The sequence below is a fragment of the Hippopotamus amphibius genome, chromosome 14, assembly GCF_030028045.1.
Source record: "Hippopotamus amphibius kiboko isolate mHipAmp2 chromosome 14, mHipAmp2.hap2, whole genome shotgun sequence".
Taxonomy (NCBI): Eukaryota; Metazoa; Chordata; class Mammalia; order Artiodactyla; family Hippopotamidae; genus Hippopotamus; species Hippopotamus amphibius.
Window position 1 is genome coordinate 64,677,716 of NC_080199.1, and position 12,783 is coordinate 64,690,498.

The following is a 12,783-nucleotide window of genomic DNA, read 5'->3' on the forward strand; positions in this document are numbered from 1 at the left end:
CAGCGGCTGAAGACCACCTTCAAGAGACGTTCTGCTGTGAAAGAAAAAAGAGAAACAGCAGTAGAAGAGGGTGTGGATTAAGACTGGAAACTGTGAATTGTGCGCATGTGTGAATTCGCTGCTGGGGGGAACGGTGCCACAGAGAGCGAGAGAGGCAGATGGGGGGACGGGAAGGAGGGACAGAAACAGAGTCATCCAGGGAGCGAGGACAGCTTTGGCAGCATCTCTCTGAAAGCATCACGGGGACCAAATTTACTCAATTGTATATATAGCGTTGGCTCATGAACCAGTGGTGACAAAGTCAGAAAAGCAGGCGTGAAGAACAAGCAGGGCTCTGAGGTTACTTTACGCCTTCCTTCCCTTCTACGAAGACGACATTTCAACGATCACAGAGGAGTGTACAAAAAAGCCACCGTATTTGAGAAGGAAAACCAGACACATATTGAGTGCAGGTGCTGTGCTGAGACTGACATGAATCCTCCCCAAATCACGTGAGGCAGGTGACAGTCACCCCCATTTGTTCCCAGGACGACCTGAGATGCTGCCTGTGGGCACTGAGGGCAGTGCCCGCCGCACAGGCAGTGCTGGTGACTTTGACCATCACCTGAAGGATATTTTCCCTGTTGACTGGGCTCTGTGTACCGGGCACTGTGCTGGGCTGGGGTTACACACAAGACAAAGCTCTCAGGTCTACGACCTAGTAAAACTAAAGGCAGGCTGGTACACTTAGGTTCAGTAATGGCCACAATAAAATAAAGGGTGCGTGGAAAAGGAGAGGCTTTTAAAGGGAAAGTGGGTGGCAGTCTGAGTCTTGAGTGCTGGGAGTAGATGGGGAAATCTGTTTGGTGGCTGGCGGGGCAGCAAAGAAGAAGAAAGGGGAGGATCTCTAAAACCAAGAATACCCTCTGCTTCTTTGTAAAGTCTCCCCAAGATGGGGACGGCCAGGCTCCGACACTGCGCTCTGAGGCCTGTCTGCACGGCCTGGAGTTTACCATCCAGAGGTCTCCACGGCAAGAGAAGCCCACGTCAGGGAAGGAGCAGCTGCTCCCTTAGAAAGGAGGCGACGACAGGGCCATGGGCAGAGCCTCCTCTCACATAGCCTGACTCCTAAGCTTTAAAAAGTCTGCTTAAAAAGGGTGATGCTCGGCTCCAATGCCCACTGGTGTCTTCCTAGGACATCGTTAGTGAGGCTCAATTCCACAACATCTTTGACCTTCCCCTTTGATCTGAATTCACCATATCTTCCTAACCCTGAACAGCTGAGTTTAGGGGGACGGGTGGCTCCTTCTGGTGAATTCCCAGTCGCATTTCTGCTTCAGAAGCTCACGTCCCCCAGACGCCAAGCCGTGGGGATAGCTTTCTGCTGGCATGTCCTCAGCTCTGAGGGTTTCTGCCGGCAGCCTGCTCGCCTCACCTGTCCCCTCTTCTCTGCTCTCCTTCTTCATCTAACACAAAGCAAAAAGACGACGAGAAAACCTACAAGAGAAGGGCCAGTGGGCTGTAGAAAGTTTGTAATTCTGTTTTCCTAACTGTAAGAAACAGAAGACGTCAATGTGGGAGACTGGGGACCAGCTGTGCAGGACTTGTCGTGTCAAGCACACGCATGTGTGTAACGTGTTTAACACTGGACAGTCATTTCATGCATTCAACTAGCGAGGACCTGAGCACCTGCCGCGTAGTCCCGGGGTGACTGGAAGCACCAAGTGCTCCAGGCCCCAGATGACAAGGGAGTCAGGCCAGGGGACAAGGGGCCAGGCCAGGGGACAAGGGAGTCAGGCCAGGGGACAAGGGAGTCAGGCCAGGGGACAAGGGGTCAGCCCAGGGGACAGGGAGCCAGGCCAGGGGACAAGGGGCCAGGCCAGGGGATAAGGGGTCAGGCCAGGGAGAAGAAAGAAAGGCGTCTGAGGGCAGGGAGGGCGTGTGCAGAGGCCTGGAGGCAGGAGAGCACCTCCTCCTAGGGTGCGCCAGTGGGCTGGCTGGAAGGAGACGGAGAGATGGCAGGACCAGAGGCCGGGCCCAGGAGGCATAGGCACAGACGCTGAGTCTCATTTGCACGTCTAGGACTTCATCCTAAACCTCGGGAGGATTGTCAGCTACAGGGTATCAGATCCGTGCCTTCAAGAGCGCTCTGGTGTGAATGTGGAACATACCAGGAAGGAGACAAGGCTGAAGCAGGAGGCCCGGGAGGGGCTGTTGTCGGGCCTGAGGGGAGACACCGCGGTGGCCTGAATAAGCATGGAGGCAGCGGGAGGCGGCTGCGGCCGGGGCCACCAGCGCTTGTGGAGCCAAAAGCAAGAGGACGGGGACTGGCTGTGCGGGCGGAGGCCAGCTGTGCAGACGAGGGAAGCGGTCACAGAGGACGCCCCCTGAGATCTGAGCTGGGTTTGAGAATGAAGGGGGGCGGGCAGTGGAGAGAGGCCCCCGCAGCCTCTGACGCACCAAGACAACGGGGCCCACGCTGAAACCCGGACGATCGCTCACATCTAAGGAATGAGGAGCACGAACAAAGTCCACGAAGGGAACAGCGAGCAGCAGCTAGGGAAGAGACGACCATGATCACCTGTGTAGATGCTCACATCACCCGAGACTCCGGGTGGAGAGGAAGGACGCGTGCCCCTGGCAGAGGGACAGAGGGAGGGAGGCGCGGAGTCCCCCCGAAAGGAGCCAGCCGAGGCGTGAAACCCCGCTGGCCTGCAGGAGGCACCGCAGACCTGCCCGTGCTGGCAGAGGCCCAGGCCCTGCAGGAGGCTGCCTGGGGGCCCTGGCACAGCACACCCCATGCTACGGAAGGTGAGAGGGTGGCCCTGGCCCTGGGAGGGCAGGTGTGACCTCAGCCCGAGCACCCCGTCAGGAGGGGGCCGGGTAGGAGTGACCCCCCCGTCTGTCCAGCAGACACGAACTGCGCCACACAGGCGGGAACCCAGCTCCAAGCACATGGCCTGCCGCAGGCAAAGCCAGAGAAACTCTGGTCTTCCGGCTCCTCGCTTAAAAAGTGGTATCCGCACACGTGACGGCACAAGCCGGGCACACAGCGTGGAAAAGAGCCACGTGATGCCAGGGGTGGCCCCACACTCCTCCGGCATTGCGGCCAGCCTGGGCCTTCTGGCAAAGACGCACGTGTCCTTGTCCTCAAACCAGTGGAGTGGCCCGGGCGCTGGTGTCCTGCCGTCATGGGCCCTTCGAAATGAAAGGCAAAAAGTACATGCAGCCGTCCACCACTCAATTCCCAGTCTGAACGTTTCCACATCTCAGACACTCATGTCATTAATTCACAAGAAAAAAAGCCGCCAAGGTGCGCACCCGGGCAGAGCCACCGAAGCGTCACGAGGCAGCCGCACTGCCACACGGCTCCTGCCATCCAGGGGGCAGGTCGGCGGGAGGCTGAGAGGACGGGTGTGTCTCCAGGGCCCCAGGCCTCCCTCTGCCTCACCTCACCTGCCACGGACTCCGGGCAAGTTACTTCCCTCCTGAGCTGCAGGCTCCTCCGGAGGACAGGGGGTCACGAAGGCACCCCCTCACGGGGCAGCCACCAGGGCTACATGCGATAATCTACATGCCGGGCTGGGTAGCGCACCTGGCACACCGCAAGCTCCGAACCTCCGTCGTCACTGCCATACTTCTGAGGATTACTTAAGAACCTGCGTCCAGGCAAAACCTGGTGCTGCTGTGCTTGGTCAGCCTGAGCCTCGTAAACGTTCAGTCACGTCTCACTCACGGGTCCACGTGCTCTACAGAGGCTCGCCCAGTGGCCCTTGGGAAGCAAGGGACCCGCCTCTCAGAGACACACGAGGAAACTGGCAACAGGGTGATAACGGGTGAGCGCACAGTGGGAGGGGCACTAACGGTGGCTTTAGGAGCCGGAGAGTTAGGAGTAAGTCACACTGGATGGTAAGAATCAGCAGAGACAGGGACACTGGAGATGGAGGGGAAATGGGCAGAGGACGGCTCTGAGCAGAGGCCCCGGCAGGAGACGCCTCTTCGTCCACCGGCCTGCGGGGGAAGCAGCTTTGCAGGCTGAGTGACAGGAGACGGATGGACTTCCTATCACAGCTTCTATTTTCAAGTCAGAAGTGACATCACAGGCTAAAGGGGAAAGTAGTGGGGTCAGAGAGATTTCAGGAATGCGAAGAAGGCCTAGAAATAACCATTGCCTAGAAGATGAAAATGAGGCTGACTGGAGGAAACACAGAAGCCTTAATTTGTAAAAATGCCCACGTTATTAAATATGCTTTAAGAGTCAGTATATATAAGCGTAAAGAACACAGGCTCTGGAACCAACAGCGTAGGTTCTGTTCTAATTCCACTACTTAATACCTGTGTGACCCTGGGCCAGTTGCTTAGCCTCTCTGAACCTCAGTGTCCATACCTGTACAATAAGGGTACTGAGAATCCCTTCCTCTAAAGGTATTTTTTGGGATAGATTAAATACAAACAGGTGAGTATAGCATCTGGCAAACAGTAAATGCTACACAAGTCCCAGCAATAATAACAATAATCATTATCGCTCTTAACATCTGCCAAGCTTATGAAGAAGAAAAATACTTCTCCCATTTTTATTCTTTGGCAAGTTGAAGCCCTCTCTCTCAGCCTGTCTGAATCCTCCAAATCTTGCGACGGAGACCCCGCTCACATTCCACGTTCTGTGAAGCTCTGACCACCTCTAGCCTCCCTCTCTGAAGTTCCAGAGATACTGCCTGTACCTCTCACTGGTCATTAGCAAACACACACCCCTTGGACCCCTGCTCATCTGTTAGCAGGTAAATGCCTTGCTTACTTAACTGGACTGAGATGGGGATCTTACTGCACCATCTCTGCTGGCCCCCACGAGGTCTAGCATCCTGTCCTGCACACGACGGACGTGTGAGGGGTAGTACACAGGCTGATCTACCTTGATCGAGGACCTTGGACAGAAACAACGCACCTGATGATTAAGCTGTCCTCCCCAAGGGTCACGACGGTGGCTTCCGTGGCTTGTAGAGACATAAGTTTGGCAAGGGCTTCTGAGGTCTTGCTCTAAGACGTAACCAGAATGTAAAATGAGAACACCGGTGAGCTGACCCGCGCAAACCCAGACCATCACTCCCGAGGCTGGTGTTAGAGAAAGCCCCGCAAGAAAAGGCGGCCCCCGAAACACAGCCACGCGGCACGCCTGCGGGCTCTCCCGGGATGGGTGTCACTTGCTGCCCGTCGACACGCGGCCGAGCCGTCACCACCCTGGGTGTACAGTGCCACTAAGTCCTATGAAGTACACTTCAGATTGAAGGAACGATACCCATCTGCCTGCTGACTGTTTTCTTTCAAGTTCAACCTGATTTCTTTTAGGACCCGAGTCCCACTCTCTCACAGGATACACTGAAATCTGGGAACAATGCAGGGTGCTAAAAATGGCACGACCCGGCGGTGGAAATGTGGATTTCTAGGCTAGGAAGCTACATACTCAGTTATGTGTCAAAGGACGGTGTGAGCTCTGACCCGAAATCCAGGCTTCTTTCCCCTGCACCATACATCTGAACAAAGGTTCTCATAATTAACCAGATTAGCTGGGATTTCAGAAGTAGCAACCGCTTTGGAGATTAGTGGTCGGAGCACCTAATTACACGTAGGTTTCACGTTTCTTTAAGCCTCGCCCTAGACTGTGTATAATTAGTAATTCTAAACACGATGCTCAGATAAATTAAGGTGTGTGTTACTGAGGAAACAGTTCTTCCTTTCACCTGAGGCTGCAGTCACCTTGGCCACGTGTTCCAGCCACCGCCCCAGGGCAATGAACACGAAGAGCATGGGGGGGGTGTCGAAGAAGGTCACGGGGCTCCTCTCCGCCTTCTCGGCAACGGCCACCACCAGGATGACAAAGGAGTAGACGTAGGCGATGCTGGTGGCCAGCACGATGAGCACATCCATGTTGGCCACCCTGTGTCTCAGAGACTTGCAGGCCTGAACGTAGAAGTACCAGCCGCCGAGGAACTGAAAGGCGGGGAGGGAGAGTGACAGCGGTGACAAGGCCCCTCGGGACTGCAGATACTCTGGGCTCACCCACGACACTGACGTGACCTTTTCCTCCACCACTGATGTGTATGAGATGTACTTCCTGATTCAGAGGACTGCTGGCCACAGGAGTGGCTGATCAAGAGAGGCCTTTAAGGCCCAGAGGACTAGACAACCCAAATGTCCATCAGTAGGAGAACGCTGAAGATGGTGAAAGAAATCATGGTGCCTTCACACTGTGGACAGTGCTATGCGGTCCCTGAAGACAATGTGCTAGATCCCTAACCGCTGGTGTGGGAGATGCACACATTACGTGGTTAAGTGAAAAGGCCAGTCGTAAATCAGTGTATCTAGCACAATCCTATTTTGGCCTAAGAAAAAGTCTGTAGTATGTAACATGTACACACATGTACATATGCACATAAATATGTATTTTTTTCTATACAGATGAGGATCCGGAAAAAACAAATTCAGCCTACAAACACTTGCCCCTAGACAGTCCTAATTAATATTAATTCTACTATTTTAATATTAAGTCAGGAGTTTTATTTTCTATCCCAAAATAAATGGAAGGCACACTTCCCACCAGAAACACAGCGAGTTCCTTAAAGTGGTCCCCAGGACACAAAGTAACATGAGGCCTGCCCCTTTTAAATTATGATTCCTCAGGACCACATTTCAGTCATTCGAGACAAGACTGTTGCTTCTAACAGCGAATTCAGCTGAACAACAAGCAAAGGAGCCACCCTGGATTACCCAGCCTTGCCGCCGGGGGAGTTTGGTCTTCTATGGAACTGCCCGTGAAACCAGGTCCTTTCTCGACCCCTGTGTTAGAGGACGCCCCCCCAGCTGGTCATAAAACAGAGAAAAGCAGCAACCGTCTGGGTGGTGGGGAAAGCGGGAACGAGGCCGCACGTGGAGCACACTGGGGGCTGTGCCCGCCCAGGAGGACAGAGCATCTGCTGGCCACACACAGGGCAGGTGTGGTTCCCCCTGCCCCCCACCCCCACCCCGGCTCCCATACTCACCTGGACAAAGGTACACAAGATAAAGAAGATGAGGTTCAGGATGGACAGTCCTGGGATGATGTTGTGGTCCAGGACCATAGACTCGTGGGGCTCGTGGCTGGGTATCAACATATAGATCATTAAACCCATGACAGGGATGCCAAACACCAGGCTGCACAGGAAAGACTTCTTCCACCTGGAAAGAAGCACAGCAGCACCAACATAGCAGGTCCCGCCTGTCACCTGGCTTCTGGCCCCGTCCCCTCCGGAGGACTTGGTTTGAGACCTGTCTCCGCCACGTGTCTGGGACAGACCACCAAGGGCTAATGTGAAAGGAAGGCTCTCTCCCTACAGCAGCCATCTGAGGGGATATCAAAGGTCTAAATTTCGCTGCAAGGATGCTCCAGAGACTTTTAGCCGCAGACCCTGCCTGCCTGTGGGCTGAGGTGGTACCTCCTGTCTACAGGTAAGGCAGCCGAGGCCCAGAAGCTGACAATTCAGCCCCAAAGAGGCTGACCAGCCTCAGCCTATGGCTGCCACTGCTCTTTCTTCACAACGCAGTCTTATAGGATGCCCAGAAAGAAACAGACAGAAGCAACATTTCATTAGTATAAACTTACTTATACATTCAACTTCTAAACTATTACTTAAACAGAGTCAGTGGGAATAGTGCAGCTGCTCTGATGAAGTCTGAAGTCCACGAAATTCCAACCAAGTGGTTGTGGAAGCTCTAGGAAGCACAGCCTCAATGCCGATCTGAAAATCACTGGCCTGTGAGATCGAAGTCTTACACTCCTAGGTCCCCCGCCTCCACGCCCCTAAAAGACCTTGCTTCCAGCCCCACTCCTCTCAGCCTGGAAAGCTTCCACTCATTCTTTGAGGCTCAGATCATGTAACCCCTGCTTGTCAGCCTCCCAGACCCCCCCAGAACCCACCTGAATCACAACGCACACGCTCTTCCCAGGCCGACCAAGGGTCCCCTAAGGTAGGGATGACACCCTATTCACCCCTAGCACCTGGCACGGTGCCCTGCATACAACACTGGCCTTGTGTTTGTTGAACGACTGAGTAAACGTCTGCAACAATGAACGAGCTAAGGTCTCCTGCTTCCCGGCCCATTTTCTTTCCACGTGGCCGTGACTCCCGTCCTTGGATCCTAGTTCTAGAAGCCATTCCAGCAAAGTCTTGAAACACTGTGAAAGAAAAAACCCACTCTCCCTTCCTCCCAGCATAAGTGCTGTCCAATCTGTTAGCCACCAGCCATAGGGAGCTATTTAAATTAAAATTAGTTAAAAATGAAGTGAAATTAAAAATTCACTTCCTCAGTCACACTGGCTGCATTTCATACTGAGCAGTGCAGATATAGAGCGTCTCTGTCACAGCAGAAGGTACCGCAGGACAGCATTGTTTTTGAGGATTAACCTTACAAGGGTAAAGGCGACTAATTTGGCAGAAGGTGCCTTGGAGGTGGGGGTGGGTAGCAGGGACACCAATTAGCACAGAACAAGGCAGAGACAGGCCTGGGGAGAGCAGGCCCTCAGACAGAGCTACAGTTTATCTTTCCTGTTCTACCTACTGCTTTATTTCCACCTTGTGGTCCAAGTGACGAGCGCTGGGGTTCCTCTGGGCCGGGGAGGCATGAAAGCCGATCTCCTTGTTATTAAAAAGGAAGAAACAAGAAAGAAGGCACTTGGTTAAAATATGCATAGGTAGAAAGCATTTGATATCTTTGGAAATAACAAAGTTAATCTAAAACTGCCTCAAAGGATTGTATTGGTTTTTCCGCTCACGACTTCTGTCCCATCACCCTACGGATCTCGTAAGAGGTTCCACACGACTCCTGCTCCTTCTGTCCGCAGAGGCAGCGGACGCTGGGAGGTGACTTAGCGTGCCCCGAGCTGACGGATGCTGAGTTATAAACTCGGGATTTGTGAGTAAAGGACTCCTCCGTGTTGAGTGGTCCGGGGCTATCGCTCTCTGCAGGAGGAAGCCGAAGGTCAGAGGTTAAACCCCCGTCCAAAGCCACAGCATCATTGCGAGCGCTGAGTCCAGCCGCAGGTCCCCCGGCTCCAGCCCAGGCCTCTCCCACTGAGCAGACCTTGGCTCCGGCAGGATCTGTGTTTTTTTCTGGGATTATCCCAAGCAATTCTTTCGCCGCCTTGCTCCTCCACCCTCTCTGCCTTATTTGATCTGGTCACTAAATCTCTGATTCCCTTTATGAAATTACACAGGAAAGGCTGTCAGGAAATGTCAACTACTGAGCCTGTGCTCTAGAGCCTGCGAGCCACAACTACTGAGCCCACGTGGTGCAACGGCTAAAGCCCTCATACCTAGAGCCTGTGCTCCACAACAAGAGAAGCCACCACAATGAGAAGCCTGCGCACCACAATGAAGAGTAGCCCCTACTTGTAGCAACTAGAGAAAACCTGCGTGCAGCAATGAAGACCCAACGCAGCCAAAAATAAATTTAAAAAGTTATGGTGGGAGAAAGAGCACAGAAGGCCATCTAGAGACAAATCTTTTAAAACTAATACTGGCCTAATTACATCAGGAAAAGATGCCTAGAGATGCAGGAATAAGGGCCAGACATTGGCAACATTTCTCAAGTAAGAACAAGGAGGGGGCTGCAGCAGGCTGAGTGTCTGGGTAGAGGCCAGCAAGGGTGTTCTGAACAGTAAGGGTGCTGGAGATGTGCTCCAAGCTCCACCCAGACTCTCCCTATTATTAGCACATCTGGGTAGAGGCCAGCAAGGGTATTCTAAACAGGAAGGGTACCAGAGACGTGCTCCAAGCTCCACCCAGACTCTCCCTATTATAAGTGCATCAGTTGACTTCTCTCCCTCATCAATGCCCTATCACTACTGTTCTGTAAGACCTGCGGGTTGCAGAAACTGGACACCCGCTGAGCTTGGAACTGGGAGATCTGGGCTGGAGCACTAGCTCTGCAACCTTTAGCTGGGTACCAGGGATCGACGTCTCCCAACCTCCCTGGGGGATCTCAACTCATCTGATAAAGAAGCTGTGTTGTCTGCCTCTAAGACTGAGGCTCCGTAACAACAGCAGTAGCAGTATTTGCACCTCAAAGAGCTCTGAGAGGCCAGACAACATCTCTCTACACACACACACACACACACACACACACACACACACACACACACGTGTGTGCGCGAAAATTAAGGACAATGCAAAGCCTGCTATGAGATGTTTCGTTGCCTAAGCAGTCATTCCCGCTAAACTTCACCATTAGCTGTTCCAAGTTCATCTTGTTCGGTTTTGACTGTCTCGACCCATTCAGATCACCACTAACGCTCATTCTCTCCTGGTGTGATATAATAGACTTGAGAGAGGCCATGGAATGTCTGTGGACACAGTGAGGGAAGGATGGGGTGGGAGTACATGAAACTACTATGATTGATTTTCCAAAGGAGAAATGACTAAACTCTCCCTCTTGTAAAGGGGGCCTAGGTTAGTGGTCGACGCATTGTAATTCTTCCCAACACCACATGCCTTTGGTCTGTAGATACTTGGCACAGACGTAAATAACACTTAAAAAAATCACAGTTAGGCAAATTTTTTTTTTTTTTTGGCCACGCTGCATGGCTTGTGGAATCTTAGTTCCCCAACCAGAGATTGAAGCCAGGCCCTCAACAGCGAAAGTGTGAAGAGTCTGAACGACTGGACCGCCAGGGAATTCCCACAATTAGGCAACTTATCACCATGTGCCAGGAATCTCGGCAATCCTGCTGTTTCTCAGGGAATATCTAAAATTAAAACAATAATAATGTCTTTTTCTCCCCATCTTTTTCTTACCCATTCACTGATTTTCCTCCTCAGATTATCTGATATTTTCTAAACCCTCACACTTTATTTCAAAATGAGTCACCTTATTTCCATGGGAAAACGTGAAGGATTTTAGATTAGGTGACTTTCTTTTTTCTTTTTCTTTTTGCTTAGCTATATTTTGCTCATTTTTCTACGATGATTATAAATCACTGTTTTTATAAAGGTGGATACCATATTTTTTTGATGAATGACTTACCTCGATAATTTTGACAATATCCCTTGGACCGATAATTTCAGGATCAAACTTCACGTGGGCTTTGCTGGTGGCGAGAGCCACAGAGGCGTAGGTGATGCCGTTTGTCCTGGTGAGTTTGGACTCAATGTTGTGAACACAGGAAGTGCAGGTCATCCCCGTGATCTGCAGCAAAGGAAGACAAAGATCGCACTGACCCAGGATCCAGAGGATCCCACCAAAGGCACACAGGGGCTTGGGCTAACGGGCAGCCCAAGTCTATCCTCCTTCCCAAGATGCTGGACCCACAACCCCCGGGTGCAAGATTTTCACCCCCGACATTCCCCTGGGGGCTTCGGGGATATAAACAGTGGTTCTTCCCCAACCCAGGTACAGGAGACCAATCACTAAGCAGATGGCAAGGACCGTGGTCTGACTCCAAGCTCTGCCAACGATGGGCTTTCACCGCACTCAACGCCCTGCCTCGGTGATGCATTTCCGCCACCCGGTGCTGTGTGCACCGATGTGAGAAAGGAGTTCCAGGCGAGCCAGGCACCCCTGTAATACACATTAGGCAAGCCAGGCAACACGCTCTTCTGAGTATCAGTGGTCAGTACTTCCCAGAACACAAGTTAAATACAGACATAAAAAGCCTGAGCATGTGATGATACAACTATTGATATCTCTTAGTTTTTTTTTTTAAAAAAGAAAACTGTAATAAAAAAACACTGTTCAAAAAATGTTTTCACCTTCCCCACTAAGAGTCTTGCTCTAGATTTTCCACACCGTAGTCTGAGCAAAGACATGCACCTCTGGACCTGGAGGTCCGCAGCAGGGCCCTGCTCCTGTCGCGGGGGCTGATCCTGGCTGCGACCCAGCGAGTACTACACTGTGCCCCACGGCACACACGGAGGCCCGGCCAGAGCAGAGGACCGGCTCTGCAAAGAACACCACTTATCAGGAGCTCAAAGTGCCACTTGTGTCCTAGTACTTTCTCTTCAAACATTTACTTACTGCTAATGGCAGTGACTAAACATAGCAAGGAAGTAAGACTCTTTCAGCTCGGGAAACAGCATCACTCAATTCCATGTGGATGCCTTCTAAATCTCCCTTTATTTGCACAAAAAGAGCTCTGCGCTGGTGGCCCCGGCTGCCTCGCTGACTCACATCCCAGGGCCTCGAGACACCTCTGGCATTCCAGCTTCCTCTCGGCCTCACGGGACGTGTTCATATTCGATTCCCTTGAACCACCAAGCTCAGGACAGCCGCCACCTCTGATTCCTCTTCCTGTAACACCACCACCTCCTCCTCCCGATATCCTGATGTGCCCGGCGGGATGCCCCACTGTGACTTTCTGACAAAGCAGACATTCCTTCCCAGAACGAACAGGTCCTTGTTACTGGCTTCAGAGCAAAACCCAACAGCAATGAACAGGACGCATGCAAGATGGGAGAGCGTCCTGATGGCAGTGTCAGAAGGCCTCTGGAGGCTAGCCAGAGCCTGCAGCCCCCTGCACCCTCCCCACCCCTGCCCCGCCCCCGCCCCCCGGCCCCAGCCCAGCCACCGTGCTTACAATCAGCTCAAGGTCGCCGTCTGAGCCCGTGCAGTCCTCCATCACCGCTGCCTCGAAGCCCAGGTCCTGGATGAGCTGCACGATCTCCAGGGGCTGGATGACTTCCGGGTTATACTTCACCTCTGCCTTTCTGGCCATCAGGGCAACCAGCACGGAGAGAATCCCTGAAACCAGCGGGGCACAGCTAGAACACTCCAGGCAAG

At 52.7% G+C, this 12,783-nt stretch overlaps 1 protein-coding gene across 1 annotated transcript in view; it reads right to left on the minus strand.

The window, feature by feature from the left end:
* ATP7B (ATPase copper transporting beta) overlaps nt 1-12,783 on the minus strand; it is a 68,109-nt gene that overhangs the window by 16,836 nt on the left and 38,490 nt on the right. The window contains exons 5-10 of the mRNA XM_057707696.1: nt 12,581-12,744; nt 11,032-11,193; nt 8,569-8,645; nt 7,014-7,188; nt 5,731-5,964; nt 4,922-5,013 (exon numbers count right to left, since the gene is read on the minus strand). Coding sequence (XP_057563679.1) covers nt 4,922-5,013; nt 5,731-5,964; nt 7,014-7,188; nt 8,569-8,645; nt 11,032-11,193; nt 12,581-12,744 — 904 coding nt within the window. The remainder of the gene's footprint in view (nt 1-4,921; nt 5,014-5,730; nt 5,965-7,013; nt 7,189-8,568; nt 8,646-11,031; nt 11,194-12,580; nt 12,745-12,783) is intronic.